This window comes from Ambystoma mexicanum, chromosome 8 (genome assembly GCF_040938575.1).
Source record: "Ambystoma mexicanum isolate Mex_15411 chromosome 8, UKY_AmexF1_1, whole genome shotgun sequence".
Lineage (NCBI taxonomy): Eukaryota > Metazoa > Chordata > Amphibia > Caudata > Ambystomatidae > Ambystoma > Ambystoma mexicanum.
Window position 1 is genome coordinate 153,742,846 of NC_090929.1, and position 23,654 is coordinate 153,766,499.

Sequence of the window (23,654 nt, forward strand, 5' to 3'; positions counted from 1 at the left end):
CTCATGGTGGGGACCTCTACAATTCTACTATTGTTCCTCTGCATAGGTATTTCTACTAGTGTTACTCAGGGTGGGGATTTCTACTAGTGTTCCTCAGGATGGAGATTTCTACTAGTGTTCTTCTGGCTGGGGATTTCTACTGGTGTTCCTCATGGTGGGGATTTCTACTATTCTACTAGTGTTCCTCTGCATAGGGATTTCTACTAGTGTTCCTCACAGTTGGGATTTCTACTAGTGTTCCTTGGGGTGGGGATTTCTACTAGTGTTCCTCTGGATGGGGATTTCTAGTAGTGTTCCTCTGGATGGGGATTTCTATTAGTGTTCCTCAGGATAGGTATTTCTAGTAGTGTTCCTCTGGATGGGGATTTCTACTAGTGTTCCTCAGGATGGAGATTTCTACTAGTGTTCTTCTGACTGGGTATTTCTAGTAGTGTTCCTCCGGATGGGGATTTCTACTAGTGTTCCTCAGGATGGAGATTTCTACTAGTGTTCTTCTGGCTGGGTATTTCTAGTAGTGTTCCTCTGGATGGGGATTTCTATTAGTGTTCCCCAGGATAGGTATTTCTAGTAGTGTTCCTCTGGATGGGGATTTCTACTAGTGTTCCTCAGGATGGAGATTTCTACTAGTGTTCTTCTGGCTGGGTATTTCTAGTAGTGTTCCTCTGGATGGGGATTTCTATTAGTGTTCCTCAGGATAGGTATTTCTAGTAGTGTTCCTCTGGATGTGGATTTCTACTAGTGTTCCTCAGGATGGAGATTTCTACTAGTGTTCTTCTGGCTGGGGATTTCTACTAGTGTTCCTCATGGTGGGGATTTCTACTATTCTACTAGTGTTCCTCTGCATAGGGATTTCTACTAGTGTTCCTCACAGTTGAGATTTCTACTAGTGTTCCTTGGGGTGGGGATTTCTACTAGTGTTTGTCAGGATGGGGGGTTTTACTAGTGTTCCCCAGGATGGGGATTTCTATTAGTGTTCCTCAGAATAGGGATTTCCACTAGTGTTCCTCAGGATAGGTATATCTAGTAGTGTTCCTCTGGATGGGGATTTCTACTACTATTCCTCAGGATAGAGATTTCTACTAGTGTTCTTCTGTCTGGGGATTTCTACTATTCTACTAGTGTTCCTCGGGATGGGGATTTCTATTAGTGTTCCCCAGAATAGGGATTTCTACTAGTGTTCTTCTGGCTGGGGATTTCTACTGGTGTTCCTCACAGTTGGGATTTCTAGTAGTGTTCCTCTGGATAAGGATTTCTACTAGTGTTCCTCATGGTGGGTACTTCTACAATTCTACTATTGTTCCTCTGCATAGGTATTTCTACTAGTGTTACTCAGGGTGGGGATTTCTACTAGTGTTCCTCAGGATGGAGATTTCTACTAGTGTTCTTCTGGCTGGGTATTTCTACTAGTGTTCCTCATGGTGGGATTTCTACTATTCTACTAGTGTTCCTCTGCATAGGGATTTCTACTAGTGTTCCTCACAGTTGGGATTTCTACTAGTGTTCCTTGGGGTGGGGATTTCTACTAGTGTTCGTCAGGATGGGGGGTTTTACTAGTGTTCCCCAGGATGGGGATTTCTATTAGTGTTCCTCAGAATAGGAATTTTCACTAGTGTTCCTCAGGATAGGTATTTCTAGTAGTGTTCTTCTGGCTGGGGATTTCTACTATTCTACTAGTGTTCCTCTGCACAGGGATTTCTACTAGTGTTCCTCACAGTTGGGATTTCTAGTAGTGTTCCTCTTGATAAGGATTTCTACTAGTGTTCCTCACAGTGGGGACTTCTACAATTATACTAGTGTTCCTCTGCATAGGTATTTATACTAGTGTTACTCAGGGTGGGGATTTCTATTAGTGTTCCTCATGATAGAGATTTCTACTAGTGTTCTTCTGGCTGGGGATTTCTAGTATTCTACTAGTGTTCCTCTGCACAGGATTTCTACTAGTGTTCCTCAGGGTGGGGATTTCTATTAGTGTTCTTCTGTCTGGGGATTTCTACTATTCTACTAGAGTTCCTCTGCACAGGGATTTCTACTAGTGTTCCTCAGGGTGGGGATTTCTATTAGTGTTCTTCTGTCTGGGGATTTCTACTATTCTACTAGAGTTCCTCTGCACAGGGATTTCTACTAGTGTTCCTCACAGTTGGGATTTCTAGTAGCGTTCCTCTGCACAGGGATTTCTACTAGTGTTCCTCACAGTTGGGATTTCTAGTAGCGTTCCTCTGGATAGGGAATTCTACTAGTGTTCCTCACAGTTGGGATTTCTAGTAGCGTTCCTCTGCACAGGGATTTCTACTAGTGTTCCTCACAGTTGGGATTTCTAGTAGCGTTCCTCTGGATAGGGAATTCTACTAGTGTTCCTCACAGTTGGGATTTCTAGTAGCGTTCCTCTGGATAGGGATTTCTACTAGTGTTCCTCACAGTTGGGATTTCTAGTAGCGTTCCTCTGGATAGGGATTTCTACTAGTGTTCCTCACGGTGAGGACTTCTACAATTCTACTAGTGTTCCTCTGCATAGGTATTTCTACTAGTGTTCCTCAGGGTGGGGATTTCTATTAGTGTTCTTCAGGATGGGGACTTATGCTAGTGCAATATTGCTTGATTTGTAATGGCAATCCTACACTTTGATTTACAACAGTATCTAGAGGTTCTGGAAACCTTTGCAAGCCCAGGAAACACCATGTACTGTGTTATAGTGTCATAATACACCTTTGGAATGCAGATAATAAATGGCTGTTTCTGATTCATACTTTCAGTGATTCCAATCTATCTCTCTGTGCTCGTCCTCCAGGTGCCTCACCTATCTATCGTTTCTGGAAAGAAACTCCCAAAGCCATGGACCCTACCAACCCCACTGCAGGAACCGCCCAGATCGTGGAGACAACAGCCTACGCCCTTTTAGCCACTCTGCACAATAAAGACTTCAGCTATGCCAATCCAATCATGCGGTGGCTCTCCGAGGAGCAGAGATATGGAGGTGGATTTTACTCCACACAGGTAACTTCTGCTTCTGCACTGTGGTTTGGCCATAAGATTGAACACAGCAAATCCTGTTCTGTGGAATAGCCAGCCTGGTATAATTAAAATCTCTGATAATCAACAAAGGTAATGAGTGTCGCCAGCCCTCAGCAACTGACCTTTTCATATAAAAGTGTACTTCAACATTCCCTCTTTTTTTAAGCTTGATGAAATTAGTAGCATCTGAACTGGAGGAGTTGGTACTAACCTGGTATGGTTTGTTAATTGGTGCTTGTACTAGTTAGTTGTACCAAGTATCAGTTGCTACACAACTTGCTACAAGCTGTGACAACTAGTACTTGGTACACCTTAATACAAGTCCCTAAGATTTTTTGTCTTGTTCGTCTTGTATCCCCTGTTGCGCCCTGATGCCTGCGGGCTTCGGCGTGGTGAAAACCAATAAATAAATAAATCAAATAAATAAAAGTGCTAGAAGTTGGTACTAGTCGGTTAGTTGGCATTAGTTATTTGGTATCTGGTAATAACCAACTCAACTTTAAAAGCAAAGGGGAATTGCAATTATGTTACAAATTGAGTGACACACACAGAGACTTGGAATTGGCTATGCTTGAGCCTTCTCCCTGATTGTGGTGTGTGAAGAATTGGATGGCATGAGTTTGTATTAGGACCATAAAGTCTTACACTAAGGTCTCATAGGATGATATCAACCCCATGCCGGTTGCAGTATACATTTTAGTTTATTGTATTTATTGACCATACAAATATCAAAAGTTCTGCTTCAAGGCACCATACATAGACACACAATATTCACAAATAAAGATAATCTAGTACCGTGCCAAATTAGATGAAACACCCATTGCAATATAGCACTGGAGAGCAGGCTGATAGGAACATTGCCATAACTATCCATAGTCGGATAAAGGAATGCAGGTTTTTGCATCACCTGCGCTAAATGGCACTGGTCTATTTTCCAGTATCCATTGAAGAAGCACTGATTTCATCATCATGGCCAGCATCAAGAAACACTCCCCGTTGACACTCTCAGGGCTCACTGCTCTTGGTGCCCCAGCTGGCATCTAGGGCACTCGTTAGGGTATCACCAAAGATGGCAGTGTGGGGCAGCATGCCCTGCCGAGGGCATATCGGGGCACTGGAGAGCTGCAGTAGTCAACTCTCCAGTGATTGATTTTGATTTTGAGTACTTTTAACGTGCACCAGGCAGAATAAACTGCATTTGGGTGCAGATGTTTACTATGGTTTGTATCGCTCAAAGTGATCAAGGTGTTTACGGTGCAGCAGCTGGCGTATAGATCTCTTAGGTTTATTTAAATAGGAAGGTTTCTAATGCCTTTCTAAAGCTTTCCAGCGATGAGCATGAGCGGATGGTAAGTGGTAGCTGGTTCCATAACTTTGGACCAAAGACCGAAAACCTTCTATCCCCTTTTGAGATCTGTTTAGTCCGGGGTATGGACATTAGTATTTCATCTGCCGATCTGAGATCTCTGGATGGCTCAAGGTGGTGATCGGAGCTCAGCAACGTTCTTGAGCACTAGTGCAGCAAAAAAAAGAAATGAGATTAAACTCTCATCTGATCAAAACAAACTAAAGTTAAATATAGCTAAAACTAAAATCGTGACTTTTAGGGAGAAAAAGAAGACAGTAAAGTGGGAATTAAAAGGGGCTAGAATAGAAGTAGTGGCCGCCCACATTTACCTGGAATTGACATTTTTCAAACGTCTGTCACTGGACGACACACATCAAATACCAGGACTAAAAATATGGCACTCGTAGACTTGACAAGTGCATAGAGGTTTTCAAGCGTAAAGTGTTAACCCAGATGATGTATGGTAGTGAGATCTGGGGTTACTGTACCTGTCAGCCACTTGAGGTTGTCCGGTTACATTTCTGACGCCAAGTTCTAGGGCTCCCTCCAGGTTGCCCGAGTAGTGCCCTGAGAATAGAACTGGGGATTCAGAGCGTAAGTGTCAGGCACAAGCTAGACAATTGGCTTACATCACTAAAACGAAATTAGGTGAGATTAAAAACCCAAATTTACAGCTAGGATTTTCAGTAATGGAAACCCGCCTGGTACGTGACTGGACGTAGGCTCTGGGACTCGTTCCTAGCTGGAAGGGAAGGGTTTAACCCGGACCAAGGTAAATCAGAAATTAAAATCGGGTCCAAAGAAAGATCGTTTTCTTTACCTTCACTCTCAATTTATGTGTAGTATAAGGGGTTTTGTCCGCCACAGGCCCGATTCCTGGCCTGGACTCCCCAGAGGGAAGAACACTTTTAATTAAGACCCAGTTAAACCTACTGACTCTGGCAAAAAGAACCACCTGGGTAAAGGCCCCAGTAAAATGCTATTGTGATATGGGTGCAGCCGAAGACCTGATCCATTTTTATTTTGATCTGCCCATTTTACAAAAGGGAGAGGGCGATAACCCCACTTTTTAGCGCAAAATATCAGAACATGTAAGGAGCCAATGGCTTTGATTTGTAATTGTACTGTAACCCAGTTTCTGTTCGATCTGGTCCAGTACCTGGACAGGGCCTTGAAGGTGAGATTATTCAAAATAACCCAAAGCAAGGAATTATAAGGAAGGCCATGCTTTTACATGTACGCTATGCTGCCGTTGGTTTGTTGGGATTGGGTTAGGTTTCTCCGTTTATATTTATTGATTGTGAAGGTTTTTTAACTGTGTATTGTTTGCTGACTTAATATTTGTTAATGGAGGAATCTGAACAAACTTTGAGATGATCAAAATGCCCAGTGGATATAACACATGTATACTAAGCATCACGTAATAAAAAGAACATATTCTCCTGGCTCGGACATCACGACTGGAAAATTAGAAGCCTCCAGTTCTGACATCACAACGGTCCTGTTATTTTATTAACCTCTACTTGTGACGTCATTGAACACTTATTAACAAGAAGCAAAGCTTGGGGGCGATGGCAGCAGCCTTTGGGGTCATCCTACTTTCTCAGGGAAAGTCCCACCCAGTGCCGGCTGAAGATGTTTCAGGGCGATTGGGGGGTCATTGCAACAATATGTTTGGGGTCCATCCCGCCTTACAACTGGGAAGAGCAGTGCAAGGCACCCGTGGGGTGCTTACGTTATCATTATTCTCCTTCATCATTTAGATATTACACAGGATAAGGTACCTCCATCGAGTCCATTTTAAGGATAGAGTAGGCCACCTCTGTCTTGTGCGCATGCGCACAGCACTCGGTTGGTGCCAGTTGTTTATGTGCTGGATTGGAGTGGCCTACAGGGCGCCTATGGAGATTTCCCAGTGGGACTCTGCAACATGGGCCTCTTTTGTGAGGGTACCTTGGTCTTCTTACCCTCTTTCTTATACGCCACATCTTCCACTTTCCTCATCCCCCACATCCTTTTAAGTAAAGAGTTGAGTAAAGATGTTGTTATAAACCTTCCAGTATGTTATTCCTTAATTTAATAAAATTGTATGTGTCCATTTTTTGTTATGTTAAACGACATTTGAATACACATATAGGGTCAAGTGTGCTTTAAAACTCAGTTTGGACACAGTTGTTGCAAATGTCTTTTGTTAGAAACTCCCCATGACCTACTTAGAGAGCTTGGCCTCTTCTGAGGGGCAATATAGGGCCCCTTAAAAACATTGCCCGGCCACTTTTCGTTCGCAGTCCACCCTCTTTATGTTTATGTGTTATCTCCTTGGAGACTTATAACATCCACATAATGTACATTGGTGGGTAGGTTTTTAAGCATTAATACCCGAGCCGGCAGGCCGGACCGGGTGGTAAATCCCTGGGGCCCATATTACTTAACGATCGGGCCACGCCATTACGACCCGATCCGGTCCACCGTTGGGCATATTATTGCTATTAGCACCCTGGGTTTTCAATCTGGAAACGCGGGGTGGTAAGAACAATGTGTTTTGTTTGAATGAACGGAAACACCTTGATGCGTCCCTTTCATTCAAACAAAATATTTACTTAAGATGGCCTCCAAGAAGATGGAAAGCTGGGCTCCATGCGGTGCCTTTCTTCCATTTCCATGGCGGACCCGAAGGCTGGAGTGGCCGTGGTACTGCCGCCAAAGGAATCAGGTAAGTGGAGTCAGAGGTTGGAAGGGAAGGGATCGAAACCAGAGGGAAGGAGAGGGTGGAGAGAAGATGGCGGGGTAGGTGAGAGCAGCCTTTAGGTTGCTCGGAACTCAGACTTGGATCTTGGGATTCAGCCCTCAATCAGAGCAACCTGATTGGCTGGCTCCCCTGCCCTCCGTGCTCATTCTACATATAGTGCCGCTGCGGTTGTCCGCAACTGGAAAATGTCTCTGAGAAGCACAGGACTGAGTCCCACTGCCCCGGACACTGCCAAGCAGGCATCCTGGCTGACAATCTGAGATCACTGAGAAGCGCCTGTGTTTTAGAGACATAGAGCTTGTTGGCAGAGGCGCTGCTAGGGGGGACTGAAGGGGCTATTGCACTGGGTCTTTTGGTTGTAGCCCCGGATAGAAGCTCAGAAGCTACAACCAAAAGGCTAAATAGCCCCGACTCCCGACAGTCCCGACATTAGCGTAGCCCTGGATCTTTTCCAGAACTAGCAACACCCCTGCTTGTTGGTACTTTCTGCTCTCAGACGTATGAACTCTTGTAACCTCCAGTGGAAACATTTAGAGGTGTGAAAGCAAAGAACATACTGTAATGCATTTGCTTTCATCCTTTGAAACCAGCTTTAATTGTTGGCACGTGATAATTGCTATTTTCACAGAGAAAATGTAAGCAGACCGTTTAACCAGTAACCAAGGAACCCTTAGCTTTTCTCTGTTGTGATTTTTGCAACCGTTTCTATTGTCAGAGGTTGATGTCCACACAAGGCTGGCTGGTGGGGTCCCATTTCAACATACTTGCCCCCTTTGCCTTGTAGCTAGGATAAAAAGTCCGAGGCACCTATTGGGTGGGTATACTGCCGTCAAAAGAATGCGGTGAGGTGGTTAATAGCTGCAGATTTAAAAAGGACAGGCAGCCAGCAGGAGCTGAAACACTAATTATTAGCTTAAAAGCTATTCATTGCTCTTTGAGAACAGGGTGCTAATGTCAGGAAACCAGAGTAAAAAAGTGACAAGGTGATAAAAACCGTTGGTGCATACTGCAACAGGGATCTGATGGCCTGAGGACTCCAGCAAAAACAGCCTGTAACATGCGCGCTGTACACGTTTAACGTCCCAAAATAGGTATGTTCTGTTTCATAAGACTGCCACTCTGGGGCAGCTTCTTGGGCCCACGGCAGAGACCCAGGGCCCATCTCAACTGAAACATTTGAAAGGCCCTGACACTGAACCTTTGTCCACATATGGGAAAGGCGTTGAAGTACATACAACTCTTCGCCACTCTGTTCTTGTCATAGGAGGGCTCCTGTGCCTGCTCACCCAGCAGGAAAGCCTGGATGAATGCTCTCATGGGCAGGTGGTCGGGTGGGCAGCAATATTGGTGTCTTGTTCCCCAGGGATATGCACGCGTTTCACTGGGGGCCGGCCGATCAGCAGACGTGCAGGGAATTTGAGTGGTGTGCTGTGCAAATGATTTCAATGCTGCCACCGACATTGTCAGCAGGCAAACGTTAGGGCAGCCATGTTTGGGGAAAAGCTACTATGACTAAGCGGTTGCATAGCAACACATTTTACAAAAGCGCTACCGAGCTACCCTTTATCTGATTTATTCCAGTCAGCCGAGACTAGCTGAGTGAGAGAGCTCAACCAGTATTCACTCGCCACAAACGGCAACATTTTAGTGAATGACCGGTTTCGGCACACTTTACTGCAAACATGGGTCCATTGGAATTTAGCCGTAACGCCGGATAGTGCAAAAATGGCAGCTGTCTATCTGCATTGATTTAAAAGAATTCTGCCTGCTTTTTGAAAGATCAATCCAAGGGCCTCTTTTGTGTGGTATTTCCACATTTTTCCTTAGAAAAAGGGTTGGGCTTGCTGAAAATGTGTAATATGGGGCCACTTTGAAAATGATTTCCAGGGCCTCTTTTGGTTCCCTGTCCATCCCTGGATCAATCCATTGAAATCAGCTGTTAGAGGGGAAATGGATTGTATACTAATTGATTTTTTCACAATTGACCTCGGGAGAATTGACCTAATTTAGAAGGTCAATTGGGACATATATGCGTGGGGGAATCCCCCCGCAACCCCCCACCCAATCCAAAACACCCTGCAGCCCCCACCCAATCCCCTTATATTATTTATAATCCAAAACCAACCCAATGCATATATAAAATAACTAAAATAATATAAAGGTCAATTGTTCAGAAGGTCAATTAGGGTCACTATAATTAGGTAAATTGTGCAAAAGGTCAATTGTAAAAGGTCAATTTGGGTAATACCGGGAAATGGAATGCCACGCCCTGCTGGCATTAGCACTTCCCAAACAGGTACTGGCTTCCCACTACCCTGCAGAAAATCCTCATGACTGTGGAGACAGGAATATCAGTTACTGGAAAAAACATGTGAATATTCATGTTCCTTATTTTTAGATTCGCCTCAGCATATGTGTCCCTGGCACGTTATTGTCATATTTTTAGACGTTTAGGTATATATACCAAAAGAAGCATAGCCAGTGTTTTTTACATGGCCTGTAGCCATTTATGCCTGCAAAACTACCTCCAAGAAAGGTAATGGGTTAAATGCAGCTATTAAGCAGCTTCTGGTAGAATGACAATGTTTTAACCAAGTGTGCATCCAGCCACTTCATTTGTAAAGTGCACAGCATCCCAGCTCACAACCCTTAATTAAAGTGCTTAGTTGTTCTCTTTTTTTTCCTTCAGCATAGAAAAGGTAAAGATTAGTGGTAACTCGTTATTAATTATTGGAACGATTTCCATGAAATTGTGATATATTAAAATTGCAATATTTAAAAAAATACCTGAACTGGTGGGAACAACTCTTTCTCTAGAAAAACAATACAGTTTGGTTGGATGTTCCAATGCTCGTTTCTTTTCGTTGTCCAACATTCTAACACAGCCACAAGATATGAAAAGATCTCAAGGGAACAGTACACCCACCACAAAAATTGGTTACCCTTTGGCCATCCTTGTTGTAAAGTGACTTCCAGGCTTCTTGGGATTACTTATATGTTTATTACAAGTACTTAAGTCACAGTTACATGAAGTTATATACATAAGTGGACAGGACATAACACTGGCTCCCATCACCCAGGCTGGGGAGCTCTAACTGGCTGGGTGTGGAATCCTTGGGTAAACATTCCGACATTCACAAGGCAACACTTCAACATGACATCACCAGCTTTCACATGCAGAGACAAGCACATCACAACACATCTCCTTCCTTTACTGATTCACACTGCACCCACACAGATACATCAAATAGACACAACATATCTCCCTTCTTCTCAAACGTCAACACACACGGACAAGCACACCACAGCATATTCCCCTCCTTTCCACATCCATCACCAGCATGGGGAATATCAATTCTTAGGGACACTCTCCCTACTTCTGTAGGCCACTAACCCTACACACCCACGTACACCTTCAAGCATCTGGGGTGATATCTCCAATCGCACTGGAGGATATGCTACCTCCAAATACTCTAGCAGATTTGCTACACGCTACCTCAAAATACTCTTGTGGAGGCGCTACCTCCAATTACTCAGGCAGAGGCGCTACCTCCAAATACACTGGCAGGGCGCTACCAAATGACACAAGCAGAAGCGCTACCTACACATACTCTGGCGGGGCCCTACTCCCAATTACTCAGGTGGAGGTGCTACCTCCAACTACAATGGGGCCCTGGCGCTGCGCTACCAAATGACACAAGCAGAAGCGCTACCTACACATACTCTGGTGGAGGCGCTACCTCCAATTACTCAGGCAGAGGCGCTACCTCCAAATACTCTGGCAGGGAACTACCAAATGACACAAGCAGAAGCGCTACATACACATACTCTGGCGGGGCCCTACCCTCAAATACTCTGGCGGAGGCGCTACTTCCAATTACACTGGCGGAGGCACTACCTCCAAATAAAATACACTGGCAGAGGTGCTACCTCTAATCACACTGGCGGCGGCACTACCTCCAAATACACTGGCAGAGGCGCTACCTCTAATCACACTGGTGGAGGCGCTACCTCCAAATACTCAGGCGGAGGCGCCACCTCCAATGATACTGGCGGAGGCACTCCCTCCAAATACTCTGGCGGAGATGCTACCTCCAATCACACTGGCGGAGGTGCTACCTCCAATTACTCTGGTGGAGGCGCTACCTCCTATTACACTAGTGGAGGCGCTACCTCCAAATACTCTGGCGGAGGCGCCACCTCCAATGATACTGGCGGAGGCACTCCCTCCAAATACTCTGGCGGAGATGCTACCTCCAATTACACTGGCAGAGGCACTACCTCCAATTACTCTGGCCGAGGCGTTACCTCCAAAAATACTTTCATGCTCCTCATGTGGGAGGCGCTACCTCCACTGTACTCGCGGAAGTGCTACCTCCACTATAGTCACGGAGGCGCTACCTCCTCACTTCATTGTAGCACATCCACAGGCTACACACACTAAGGGTGCTGCCACATTTCACATCTTCTCTGACTCACTCTCACCTCACTTCACCCATTACACTATTTCCCAAACCTCGCATCTCTCAAAAACCTGCCTTTTAATGGAGAATGGTACTCCGCATTAATCTCCTAATCTACACACATAAAGCCACACTGGAACAATGAGGGAACATGAATGCATCTTATTATGGAGTGATGAAAACTCACATAAATCCTCACTGTTATGCTTGAAAGGGAAGTAGAGTATGCTTGGAGGCGCTACCTCCCAGCAACACCTGTGGTATTCCGCAACTCCTGTGGTATTCCTAACCACACACACCTCTAACATACCCAAATGGTCACGCAGGCTCTCCACCTTTACCCTGCACAACTGGATGTACTACCGTCCAGACCGCTGTGGCACACTCACCACATTTTTCTAGTGTAATGGCGGCGCTACCACCCATACAGCTGTGGTTTCACTCAACCACACTCATACTTACATATACACTGGAGTCGCTACCTCCAAACCCGTGTGGCACTTTCACCCACATACAATACATATTCTGGGTGCTACCCAACACTCGACCTCTTTGACTCTTAGCAAAACACATGTTTTACCCATGTGCACCCATTTCATACATGAGTCACATAAAACAACATTTTGCATTACTATTTTGCAAAAATTAAAATCCTAATAATTCATGTTGCACAATATATATACTTAATTTCTCACCATTAAAGCAATAGCAAACTATATAATTACATTTCCTAAAATCCATGGCCAGTTTATGTACCACCCTGCATCTTTGTGGCACTCACCCACAATCACTCTGATACACTATGTTCTTGCACCTCTGTGGCACTCACCCACCCATACACTTGTGTCTACACTGCCTAACAACTCAACTTCATAGTGACATTTGCGTACACAGCCCTTATGGCGTAACCAAGAAATATGCGCATTTATTCCTACATGTCTATGTTGGCTGCAGCCTACCCTGCAATCCCTCAATGGTTACTCTAACCTCTCTCACACCCTGCTACTGACTTGCACACATCTAGGCATATTGTGCATGTTCAGAATGTCCAAATGAGTCCTTTTGAACCTGAAATTCCTCAAATGTGTTAAATCTAATAAATGTAACTTTTAACCTCACTTCCTGCACGCATATATCCACACAAAAACCTCTCATGCACCTCCCATGCTTGTCAATCCTTAACCTGTTACAAAACTCTGTTGGTACCACAAACTTAATGCATACGCATATTGTGCATGTTCAGAATGTCCAAATGAGTCCTTTTGAACCTAAAATTCCTCAAATGTGTTAAATCCAATACATTTCAGATCTTAACCTCAATTCCTGCACGCATATATCCACACACAAACTTCTCGTGCACCTTCCATGCTTGTCAATCCTTAATCTGTTACAAAACTAGGTTGGTAACACAAACTTAATGCAAAAACAGTTAAAGAATACACGTTGCTGCTCCTGAATGTCCAACGTTATCTTCTGAAAGACCAGATTCGTGACCATCATAATCACTTAAACATAAAATGATACACTGCAGCCATTACTTCAAATGCGGTCCTTGTGCCTCCTCTGCAGTCGCAGCACCTTGATGCACCATAACCCAAATTTTCCGCATTCCCTTCACCAGGAACGACATTCATGACAACAATAATGACATCCTTGGCAAATCCTATAGTGGAATTCGGATTTCCTACTGCGCTCTTATTCCTGTCTGATTTTCCGACTCACCGACGTGCTCAGCAGTGCTCTACATCTCTCAGCCGGATAATACCCATAAAATCGTAGGCACACTGTGAAGATGATTTGTAAGGGGGTCTCTCCTCTCACCCCACAACGCACTTAGGCTTATTCACTCATTTTACAGCCCAATGCCTTCAGCTCTCCTCTTCCTGTGCACGGCAATGCACGTTGCAGTGTTCTTTCCTCATAACATCGTTTATTTTATTCTTCATCCTGCCTCGGTTAATGGCTTCGGCTACCGGCTGGAATCTGGCATGGTGAGTGCATTCTAATATGAACATAATGCTTGAATCTGGCGTTCTATGGCATTGCCGACTCCCTTAAACCAGCTGTGATGTCACCAGTCACACTTCTGCCTCGGGGCAATGCTGATCTTCATAAGCCAAACGTCACTCGTGGTGTACCTCGACCCAGCATATGTCACCCTTCAACTTCAATATTTTAAAACGGTTCTCTGCTTCCAAAACACGATCCTCTTTTGATCCTTGAAAACAAAGTGGCACGCAGGCAGTTTTCGCTGCATCCCTTTCCCTGAGCATACGCTACCAGACTAGCGCTGCCTGGGTCTAAACTTTAGTTCACATTGCACTTGGGACATGCACAGCCAGTACTCGCTGTTCACTCCAGACTGTCACTTCAAAATCTTCCCTAACATGGTAGTGGCTCATTGGGGAACCCCTCAGCTCACTGTCCGCAGTCTCACATCCTTCTCCAAGTCCCACTTATGAACTCAAAGCAGACTTACACTCCTACATGGGAGGAAGCTTACTGGGCTTCATACTTTCCCCAAAGCTTACTTTTGGTTTCATATGAGGGTAAACAGCATCACATCCCTGCGCTGCTTGACTGGGGAATGATACTCTGACTGGTGAATGGAAACATCACTGCAGAGCTTTCTTCTTCACCCCTCAGTACTTCACACTTGCAATGCAACCTCTGACAGGCGACAGCTTCACCCAGCACGCCATACACCAGGAACACCTTCCTACCACAAAGAGTTGCTGCTGGTCATGGCATCAGCTGTCTTCTCTTGCCCGCAGCTCCTTAGCTCCTCCCTCTCTCATGGGAGTCGTCTTCACTACAAGCTTTGTTTAATCTACAGGTTTCTTAAACTAATGGGGTGGGATTCCTTCTTCAGTTTAAGGGACCAGATGTCATTGCAAGCTTCCTTTTATCTTCACTTAACAGACAACACTTCTGGTTTTACTTTAACAGGCTTCACTTCTTCACACAGATTTCTCAATATTAAAGGCCTAGCTCCCTTCTTGAGCTTCCCTTCAAGGCCCTGCTCCTCTCTTCAGCCCCAGGACCCAGCTCTCCCTCCATTTTATGGGCAGCTTATCCTTCCTATATAGGGCTTCCTTCCTCCCTTTTGGTGCCCTGGGTGATGGGTCTTACTTGTGTTTTGGGGCAGTGTTGTCCTTCTTTTCCAACTTCTTCCTGCACCCCCAGCAGCAGGCTTCTTCCACTTTCTTCAGTTTCTTGCTCGCATGTTCTTCTTTTTAAGACCACCTCGTCGCCAATGTTGTAAAGTGACTTCCAGGCTTCTTGGGATTACTTATATGTTTATTACAAGTACTTAAGTCACAGTTACATGAAGTTATATACATAAGTGGACAGGACATAACACTGGCTCCCATCACCCAGGCTGGGGAGCTCTAACTGGCTGGGTGTGGAATCCTTGGGTTAACATTCCGACATTCACAAGGCAACACTTCAACATGACATCACCAGCTTTCACATGCAGAGACAAGCACATCACAACAATCCTCAGCTTTGCTATGTCCTTTTTTTTCTTCTGTCCACCACCTGAAGCTGAGATTTGTACCAATGTCTGCAGCACCTGCCTCCCAATCACATACCTCATTTTGGTCAGTTTCTTATTCATGATCAACAAGACATCTTGGGGTTGGGCCCAGAAATACACCTCCGTGTGACTAAATATTCCCTTCAGTGTATCCAAGTGTCTAGTAATGAGCACCTAGAAACTGAAGACATTTGTAAAGAAGAAGCCAGGCCGTCACAGGACCGGTCAGTGCGACATACTCCCTTTGGACGTACGCCAGGAAACTGACCAGTTGGGGTTTACTTACTTATTTGCATATTTAAAGCGCTCACACATCCCGTGGGCATTGAGGCGCTGTTACAGGAATATGGCTTAGTTGTGCATTTATAATGTGCTTAATACCCAGAGGTTTCTAAGCACGGACCCGGGGATCAAACCTGTGTTGCTTCGCATTGTCTTGTTTCCAAGATGAGCACGTTGCCGCTGAGCTATCCTCCCGGGACAAGTGGGTCTAGGAAAGAACTTAAACATGTTCTATTGTGAAAGGCCTTCACTGGCCAGTCCTAAAGAATCCAGGGTCTGGCTCGGTCTCTTGGATGTTGGCACTTGTGACTCGCACATATTAAATGTCTTTTAATATCAGGATAATCTGATACTGTGTACCGGCCTGCGTACTGACCTCCCCCATCTCGCTTCCCGTCTATTCCCTCCCAACCCCTGCTTTCTGTGTGCGCTCTGAAGTACCTTGTATACATGTGCCGCCTAATAAAACAAACTAACAAATAAATGATTACATTACGGAAACAAAATTCTGGGGTAAAAGTGTTTTGTTGCCAAAATGTGCTTTTGACAGGAAGACCCCATTAGCTAGTTGTAAGGGGAAAACTACGTACTTCTCAAAACTGACTTTATTCAACGTTATATATTATTAGTACCCGACGAGGGATAATCAGTTTGCAACAAGCGATCTGATTGACCCTCACGGGGTTGTTGCCAGCCCAACAAAGTCTTTGTCGCACCGGTCGCAGCCGCGTACTGTTCCGGACTGTCCTCCATGGAACAGAAGAAGAGACTCCGTTCTAGGCCTTCCTTTGTGGCCATCTTCTTGGTCTACTTTTTTTTCTTTTTTCAATAGCTGTCATGGAAAGGGAGAAGGGACTACGTAAAGTCCCCTCAACCCGTTCCATGGGGTCCTTCTTCTTTTCTTCTTCTTTTTTCAGTTGCTAAACGCTGCAGCCGTTTCGCAACTACAAAAAAGAGACTAATAGTACCGCAGTCTAACGGGCCAGGGTACTAATAGCAATAAGCCCCTCGTTGGGGTGGCATTACCACTTCAGGTAATCACACTCGGGCCTATAACGGGGCATTACCTGAAGCAGTAATGCCCTCCACAGCTCGGGGCTTATTGATTAAATAATGCATCTAACTCGCCTTTTGCGATCAACAGCATCTTAACCACATTTCTTTCAGTTCATCCTGAGCATTTTATGGTACAGCACAAAATGTGCCTACTGTCGCTGTAAAACAGTTATAATGTCCATTGCAGTGTTTACTTGTGTTGATATTTCGTTTCCATTTGTGCTTGGCTAGGACACGCTGAATGCTCTGGAGGCGTTGGCGCAGTACGATATCGAGCAGAAGAAGCTCAGCCTTGACATGATTGTGAAGGTGGACTACAAGAAGCTTGGACCATTCCAACGCTACGAGATCAACGAGGACAGATATTTCACAAAGCTTGTGGAGGTTGGTCCAAAGGCTAGCGTTCTTCTTTTAGAAAAAGATCCCTGTGTAGGATTGGGAGTATTTTCTTGGAGAACATTTGCCGGCCCTTCATTATATTTGCTAACGTCTCTTACCATCTACGTATCTTTGGGAGGGTTGGGCTTTGGGTGTCCATCAGTTGTCATGATAGCTTCTGAATCTGACCTTGCGGTGTCTGTGGCCTTATTTAAAGTGGTGCTAACTCTCGTCACAGTCAGGGGTCAAGCCCTAAAAAAAGAAGTGGGGGGGCTCCTTAACATACCCATTGAATGTGGTGTCACCAGAAATTAGCATATCAAGGTTCCCTCTGAAAAAAGTAGGGGGATTTCTGAAAAAAGTGGGGGGACTCCGTCCACCCGTGTGTACCGTCGACTTGAGCCCTGGTCACACTGAGCCACCAGCGCTAGTTGACTGTGATGACATTTGGACTGCTGGACACAGGGTGTGGGACACTGAAGTTCAGAAGATTGTAGATTTAGATACTTCCTAGAGCAGATCAGAGATGGAGGCGGGCAGACAGGCAGGACAATCGTAGTCGTCCATTTCACCTCATCAATTACTAATGAAACCCTCTTTCACTGCAAGACCATCTCACTGCAAACGCACCCATAGAGATCAATGTGAAGTTCTACAAAAAATAGAAACGCATGGTAAAAAAGAGCATCTTAAAATGAAACAAATGCCCATACTTAAATAATAAACAGTAACAGGGAGTAGGGATTACAAAACGAGGAAAACAAAAAAGGGCTTTAAAAAATCTACGATGAATAGAGACATAAAGGGCAAGGAGAGGTCAGTAGCAAAAAGGGATGGGGGCAACAGGGTATGGCCCCTGTTAAGGAGGAGGAATATAACTAAAGGAACACATTTAAGAAAAACACTAAAACACTATCCGGTGAGATGGCTTGAGTTGAAATGACACAAAAAGGTGCTGAAATGGATGTGTTGAGTTGGGCTTGTGTTCCGATGGCTTACATTGAAATGTTATAAATCAAAGACTATAGATAGATAGATATATGGATAGATAGAGAGATAGAGAGATAGAGAGACAGATAGACGGATAGATAGATAGATAGATAGATAGATAGATAGATAGATAGATAGATAGATAGATAGATAGATAGATAGATAGATAGATAGATAGATAGATAGAGAGATGGGAAGGTCGGAGGCAAAATCATTTGAATCCTTCGAAGTTTCCCAATTGTGCCACTTCCAGCACAAGGGCCTCATTACGAATGCGGTGGTAGCCGTGCCGGAAAAACTGGCAGGCTGCCGCCGGACCCGTAATACCATTCCGCCTCAGTGATTGCCGGAATCACCGGGGCATTACAACCCCGGTGACCCGGTAATTCCGGAGGCAGAATTCTGTAAATCCCCATTCCCATGCAGTCCCTTAGGTCTCCATGGGGATGGGGACCATGGAAACACTGGTTCCGTCTATGACAGAGCCGGTGTTTCCATGTCCGCCTGCAGGCGGTTGGTGTTAATCCTGCCAGGTCAGACCTGGCGGGAGTGACACCTCCCGCCTGCAGGACTCTGAATCAGCCGGTCTGGAAACAATGTGGCAGCGGTTTTACCGCCACCGTTGTTTCTGGACCGGCAGGGTCGTAATGAGGTCCAATGTCTTATTACAGAAGGAGCCTTGTGACCCCTTCTACAATACAGCACACTCAAGCAGCTATTCTCATTCGCCTCAAACAGGCAACTTCTTTCATTTGCAAGGGCTGTTTCTAAGCCAGTTGAGTCATATGGACCACTCGAGTGGTGATCCACATGTGGTGCACCCAAAGGGATGCAGTTTCAAATTGAAGAGGGGTGAGGCCTTCAAGACCAATGAACCGGACAGTCAGTGGTTTCTCTGCCATAGAACCAGACACAACAGGTGTGACTACCCCACCCCAATGTCCCCCATGTCACACATGCATCTGTGGGGCTTCTGAGGACCTCAAATTGGTGTGTGGAGCACACTTGCAAAGTTGGGAAGGAGAGGAAAGGTGCCCCTTAGCACGTCCTCCTAGCATGCCCTCAAAGAGTGGAAGTAGTTGATACTGTCACTCTAAGGGGGTGCATATTGGAACATGGGTGAACATCTTTTCTAGTGTGTGCTGGCGCCCAAGTGGTCCTGACCATTGTATATATAACATAACAAGGCGCATAGTGGGCGTCGTTGCCAGGTGCAGAGCTATTTTGCCTGCAATGGGTGCAAAGGCCGAGGGGTGCAACCCTGAGAGCCTATTTATTTATTTCATTTATAGAGCACACAAACAACCCTGAGGCATTGAGGCGCTGCTTCAGGTACAAGTCAGTTAAGCAGATTGCATCCATGATAAGAAAAGAGAGCAGTTGCATAGAAGAGAACGCAGTAACAGACATGTTGTTGAGAGGCAGTTTTAGTCTAGTCCCCTGGGGCCAAGTGATTGTGCATACATGCACACACTCCCTAAAATTCCTAAACTCGAGAGATCCATCCCCGGGGGGATGTCCTATCATACCAGGAATCGTGGATTTAACAGAGAAGATTTATCTCTTTGTGGATATTATTCTACAGCCATTGGTGCTGAACTACCCCTCGTTTGTTAGGGGGTACAGAATATGTCTTTATCTGGACCAGAGGGATCTACCGGGAGGGGGGGGGAGTCCTGGTTTCAGGTTACTTTGGATGTCTCTTCTTTACGCACTGTCACAGATGGTTTTAATATCTCCCAGACACAGAAAGAAAGTTCAAGGGTGTTTATTTAAAACATTGTGAGAAGGGGTTCCAAGGGCTTCCCTACATCGACCTCCCGTGGGATCCCACCCCCTATCCCTGGCTTTCCCAGCCCCAGATTGCAACTAGAGGTGGGTAACACATACTATCTAGTTATAAGTGGTTGGAAAGGCCGAAAGGCAGCAGCCTTGTCTATCTGGATCCCTTCGGGAAATGTATAGAATTGCCTGACCTGAGCTTCCCAAGGTTTCTTAAGAGGTTCACGTGTGCCGATTTCAGACGCCCTGGTCCACCCTCAGCTGCTTCCCTTCTCTCTGTTCCCTTCATCTTACTACTCCCTCTGTTCTTCTCTCCCTCTCCCATCCTGCCTCAATCCCAGTACAGTACATGCAACATGTACCACTTTCTAACATGTACCACTCTCTAACATGTAACTCTCTTTAATATGTACCACTCTCTCTCTCACAATCAATACCACACCGGTACTCTGCTCCAACTCTGCTACCAGCTCTCCCCCACGTTGCAACTCCGTCCGTCCTCTGCCTGGTCTCTCGGTCAACCTCCACATTTAGAACTGAATGAACGGCGGGTTGCAAGAGTCACCGAATTAATGAGCAGAAATGAAGGTTTGCTCTTCCTACTGAATGCACACACGAGTGACAGATTAGATGACAAATGGGTTCCAAGGATTCATTGTCTAACTGTGCGTAGCTTTGATACATTTAATAAATGAATGAGTGAACTGTGTGCTTAGTAATTGAAGTGATACCTTCTTGGGTTAATGGTTGAATGAATATGTAGATGGCGCTTCAATCATTGCCAAAAAGTGAATTGCATTGCACATTATTCAGCATGTAGCTGGAATGGCATATTCCCAAATATTCTGGTCTAGACAATGGACCTCATTACGACCCCGGCAGAAGCCGTGCCGGTAAAAACAGCATGGCTGCTGCCGGAGTTGTGGTTTTTTCCGGCGCCTGGCTTTGGGGAATTACCGGGGCATTACAACCCTGGCAGTCCCGGAAGCCAGGCGCCGTAAAAAGTAACTCCCCATTCTCATTCGAGTTCCATTCCAGTGGGAATGGGGAGGACGGAAGCACTGGCACCGTGTGCAACAGTCCCGGTGCTCCCGTCACAGTCTGCGAACCGGATGCCGTTCCGACCGCCAGGCCAGACCTGGCGGGTGGAACGGCATCCGCTTCGCAGACTTGCACTCTGCCGCTCCGGTAACAAGAGTGCCGGTGAGCCCAGGGTCGTAAAGAGGCCCAATGGGCCTCATTCCGAGTACGGCGCTAACCAATGGCGCTATTAACGCCTTGGTTGACGCCGTACCCGGACCGGCAGCGCCTTGGTGGTTGGCGGAATTACCGCCCCATTCCAAGGTTGGCGGGGCGGTAATTCCCCAATCCCCATTTACCCTTCCCCATTCCCATTCCTGCCCCATAGGGCATAATGGGAGTGGGGAAGGCGTCAATTACGCCACCGTAAATTACGGTGGCGTAATTAACATCAAGGTCCCTTAGCGCCATGGTATTTAACGCCTGCTAAAAGCAGGTGTTAAAAGCACCATGGCGCTAAGGGAACTCGGAGTATGGCGGTAAGGGATTACCGCCACCGCTCTCGTTAGCGGTGGCCGCTATCCCTTACCGCCATACTCGGAATGAGGCCCAATGTGTCTGCTACCATTTTCAAGGCACGCACAGTACTTTGGTTCGTTATAATCATTCTTAGCATATACTCTGCAAAGCAGAGAGGGTTTGCAGTAGAAATCTACTTTGTTTTAATCTTGTCCTGTCCTGTGTTTCCGGTGCAGGTCCCTCTGAATGACGACCTCATGATAAGTACCGGAAGCGGAACTGGTGTAGTGACAGGAAATGTAAGCGCTTCGTGTATCCATACCACACCTCCTTTCAGCCCCCTCCCCCCAGAGTCAATGGACCTTCAGCTTGCATACACCATGTACCAAGAGACCAGCTCCCTTGAGCTGATTACAGGTCATCTTTGTAACATTAGCAGTATTGTGTAAGTTTACATACTCGTAACTTTTACAGACTGGCATTAATGTAGTGTTAGTTCACTGTTTTGCGCTGGAGGGCTGCTTGGCCGTTGATGACTCACTAGACTGAGTCAAAGTAGGCCCAAGTGAAGCGCATGCCTCAGTGAGGCCATTAATAGCCAAGCCCACACGCATACATGCAAATGAAGGAAGGATGTTGTGTGGGGTGCTAATTTAATTCAAAGTGGTCTTGCATAGCGCCCTTCTACCATCATTATGGCCTCACTGAGCATAAATAGTGAAGTGTTTACAAAAAAAAAAGTATGTCACCTAGGGGAAAACGGGAACTCTGTGCAGAGTCCCTTTTCCATGTCAGTAACTGAAGGGGTGTGGCTCTGGCGCACAGGGTGGCTGGCGGATGAAATGAGGAGGAGGGCAGCAGGAATGTACGCTCCTGCGGCCCCGCTGGTTAATGAGCAGATGAGCGAGAGACAGAGGAGGCGGTGGAACGGGGCGAGTTGTCATGGATAACAGTGGTAGGGTGATGGGGGACAGTGATGAGGGGGGACATCTCTAGGGGAAGAGAGTGAACATTGTGTGTGCTGCCCATTCACACCGACGTTCTAAGGCTCTTATTGGCTGGTGCATTGCCCAAGGTGGATAATTGACAATTTGGGGGAAATTCCATTGAGACTGGGGCAGCTACACTCTGGGCCTTGCAGTGAGCTCCTGTCTGCTTCATCTGTTCTTTATAATGGTTCATAATTCTCCACTTTCTAATCGTCTCTTTTCTTTGCGTGTGTGCAGGTGAGAACTGTATACCACGCTGTGAGTTCCTCTGCCGAGGTTTGCAGCTTTGACTTGAAGATTGGGAAAAGGGAAAATAAAGGTAAGACAATTTGTGTTTTAATGTATTTGCCAGCACAATAAGGATTTCGATTATAGTAGAAATTCGACACATAGGATAGGAACATGATGCCAAGTCACTGCGCGGCAGATTTGATCGAAGGAGAATTGGTTGCAATTTTTTGGAAACATTTTGCCACATATATATTTATGTTGGGGGGGGGTGTATTGAAGGGGGTTCAGGTGGTCTCCCCCTGCATATTTATGTCACAAAATCAACCTGTTAAAAAAGGTTCGACCAATTCTCCTATGTATTCGATGTAATCACCCTAAACCATACACCACAGCTGGCGAAGACATTCCTCTGGGTAGAGGGCCTTTATAATAAATTATGGTTGTTTGGATGAGGGTACGTAAGGTGATGGAGGGGACGTTTAATGGGACATTGACCGGGGACAGTGACATGCGAACATACATAAGATGTACAAGTAAGGGCCTGCTGCCAGGATTTGCACAGGTCCAGTTTGCATGTGTGCCTGTGAGTGGTATATATATATTGTCAAGCGGCAGGGAGTCAGATGGGGAAGGGTAGAGAGCGTGTACAGGGCATAGTCTTGATATTTAAGATGGGTAACAAGGAAAAGCAAGCACTGGCAAAGCCAATATTCTTGGCTGTTATGAAGTGAAATTGTATTTGGTAACGGCAGGTATTGTCAAAGGCTCAACTACTCGCACCGGCTACATTGCAAGCATAGATTTCCATGGAGGGTTTTGCAGTGAGTCCTCGCTCTCCAATACATCATGGTAAGAGAAAACAGACTAGGAGCATGTCTCCACGGAGAGCAACACTCTCGCTGATTTGTCTACTGGTGTTTCCACAGGGGTGCTGAGAACTGTGGCCTGTGGTGGAAGCACACATAGAATAACTAATAGTGCGCGGTAGCTGCCTCTCACAGCACTCCATCGCCTGTAGCATTAGTCATGGCTCCTAGTGGGTGGTGCTGGGCCACCACCCAGAACCCACACTGATCAGTTGCAGTTGTTTGGCAGGGAGTTACTGAAGAAGCATCAGAGTCGTTAGCCGTAAGCTGAGCAATGTGCTGAGAGCCGTGCATCTCAATTTGCACAGATGCACTCCCTGTTTACCTAGATTTGTAGGTGATAACAAACAGCCAACCAGCCCCATAGGCTCTGCGTGCTTGGTCTCCAGCTTTACCCTGGTGTTTCCAGCCATTATGTGTTGTGTAGTCTA

At 45.8% G+C, this 23,654-nt stretch overlaps 1 protein-coding gene across 2 annotated transcripts in view; it reads left to right on the forward strand.

Annotated features, from left to right (window-relative positions):
• Nucleotides 1–23,654, forward strand: part of C5 (complement C5) — a 478,994-nt gene that overhangs the window by 343,245 nt on the left and 112,095 nt on the right. For both annotated transcript variants that reach the window (XM_069609527.1, XM_069609526.1), the window contains exons 29-32: nucleotides 2,786–2,991; nucleotides 16,680–16,832; nucleotides 21,374–21,436; nucleotides 22,364–22,445. In XM_069609527.1, the coding sequence (XP_069465628.1) occupies nucleotides 2,786–2,991; nucleotides 16,680–16,832; nucleotides 21,374–21,436; nucleotides 22,364–22,445 (504 nt within the window). The remainder of the gene's footprint in view (nucleotides 1–2,785; nucleotides 2,992–16,679; nucleotides 16,833–21,373; nucleotides 21,437–22,363; nucleotides 22,446–23,654) is intronic.